This window comes from Trichosurus vulpecula, chromosome 1 (assembly GCF_011100635.1).
Source record: "Trichosurus vulpecula isolate mTriVul1 chromosome 1, mTriVul1.pri, whole genome shotgun sequence".
NCBI classification, from domain to species: Eukaryota; Metazoa; Chordata; class Mammalia; order Diprotodontia; family Phalangeridae; genus Trichosurus; species Trichosurus vulpecula.
Window position 1 is genome coordinate 51,755,152 of NC_050573.1, and position 1,635 is coordinate 51,756,786.

General features: G+C 51.9%; 1 protein-coding gene across 1 annotated transcript; it reads left to right on the top strand.

Moving 5' to 3' along the window:
* Positions 1–346: 346 nt before the first annotated feature.
* LOC118834237 (ferritin heavy chain-like) lies at positions 347–1,331 on the top strand. Its single transcript, XM_036741706.1, has one exon. The coding sequence runs from the start codon at positions 619–621 to the stop codon at positions 1,168–1,170; it is 552 nt and encodes a 183-aa protein (XP_036597601.1). The 5' UTR covers positions 347–618; the 3' UTR covers positions 1,171–1,331.
* Positions 1,332–1,635: the final 304 nt, after the last annotated feature.

Below are 1,635 nucleotides of genomic sequence, written 5' to 3' on the forward strand. Positions count from 1 at the left end.
CTTCTTCCCTCTAATAATAGCACCACCTCTGACACTTTTACTCCCCTGTTTCCTGATCCTAAGGGCCCCAGATCTTCTCTCCTCAAACTTTTGCCTTTCATCACAAGGCGGCTCTCTCTCTCTCTCTTTCTCCAGGTTGTAATTATCTAGCCTTGGCCTCCAAGAAAAACCATAAGTATCAACCCAATCTAGTAAGTATCTGAGGCTATATTTGAACTCAGATCTTCCTGATTCCTGATCCAGTACTCTCTCTGCTTTGCCACAAGAATTTTCTTTTGTTGGCATTTCTCTCTTTGTACCTCTCTTTTGGGCCATTAAGTGTCTCTCTTAAAATCAGAACGGCTGGCCAGAAGCGCAGGGAAGGGGAGTCGCTGCGGTTTCCTGCTTCAACAGTGCTTGAACGGAACCCGCTGCTCGATTCCCGGCCGGAGCCGCCCTTAGCCACCTCTCCACCTTCACCTCCACTAACCAACACTTCTTCCGTCCTACCGTTCGAGCAGCAGCCGCTCGTTCAGCCGCCCCCCGGCCGTCGCCGCCGCCGCCGCCCCAGCCTCAGCCGCAGCCGCTGCGCAGCCGCCTCCTCCCGCCTCCTCGTCAGCCTCCATCGCCGCCGCCGCCATGACCACCTCGTCCCCTTCTCAGGTGCGACAGAACTACCACCAGGACTCGGAGGCCGCCATCAACCGCCAGATCAACCTGGAGCTGTACGCCTCCTACGTGTACCTGTCCATGTCCTACTACTTTGACCGCGATGACGTGGCGCTGAAGAACTTTGCCAAGTATTTCCTACACCAGTCCCACGAGGAGCTGGAACACGCTGAGAAGCTGATGAAACTGCAGAACCAGCGCGGGGGCCGCATCTTCCTGCAGGACATCAAGAAACCAGACCGAGATGACTGGGAGAGCGGGCTGAACGCAATGGAGTGTGCTCTGCACTTGGAAAAAAATGTCAATCAGTCGTTACTGGAATTGCACAAGCTGGCAACTGACAAGAATGACCCCCATTTATGTGATTTCGTCGAAACCCACTACCTGGACGAACAGGTAAAGGCCATCAAACAACTGGGTGATCACGTAACCAACCTGCGCAAAATGGGGGCCCCCGATTCTGGCATGGCGGAATATCTTTTTGACAAGCACACCCTTGGAGACAGTGACAACGAGAGCTAAGCCACACCTGGCTTCCCCCACACCTGGGAACTGTGGGCGTGACTCCTGCTGTCTTTCAGTGCATGCATATTTTGGTTATCTGACCTTTTCATAATCTATACCAAAAAACTACCACCATTTACATCCCAATAAAGTGACTTGGTACTGATGAAAAAAAAAAATCAGAACGGCTGGTGGTTGAGCAGAAGAGAGAAAAAGCAACCAGTGAGGGACACTATTGAAGACTTCTTTCCCTGCCAGAGAGATTAGATTAAGTGAACATGGATCCCCAGTGCCTAGCACAATACCTTGCACATAGTAGGTATTCAGTGAATGCTAGTTGATTGATCAGTTGATCTCTGAGGTTTTGGGGAGTCCTCTCACCCTGCCTCCCTGGACTATAGGGAAGAAAACCACCTCAATTTGCCCTAGGTTTGTTGACTTTTGTAGACCAAGGCCACAGTGGGATGGGCAGTTGGGGCCCCA

Coding starts and splice junctions, on each gene's coding strand:
- LOC118834237 (XM_036741706.1), top strand. CDS start 619: ATGACCACCTCGTCCCCTTCTCAGGTGCGACAGAACTACCACCAGGAC.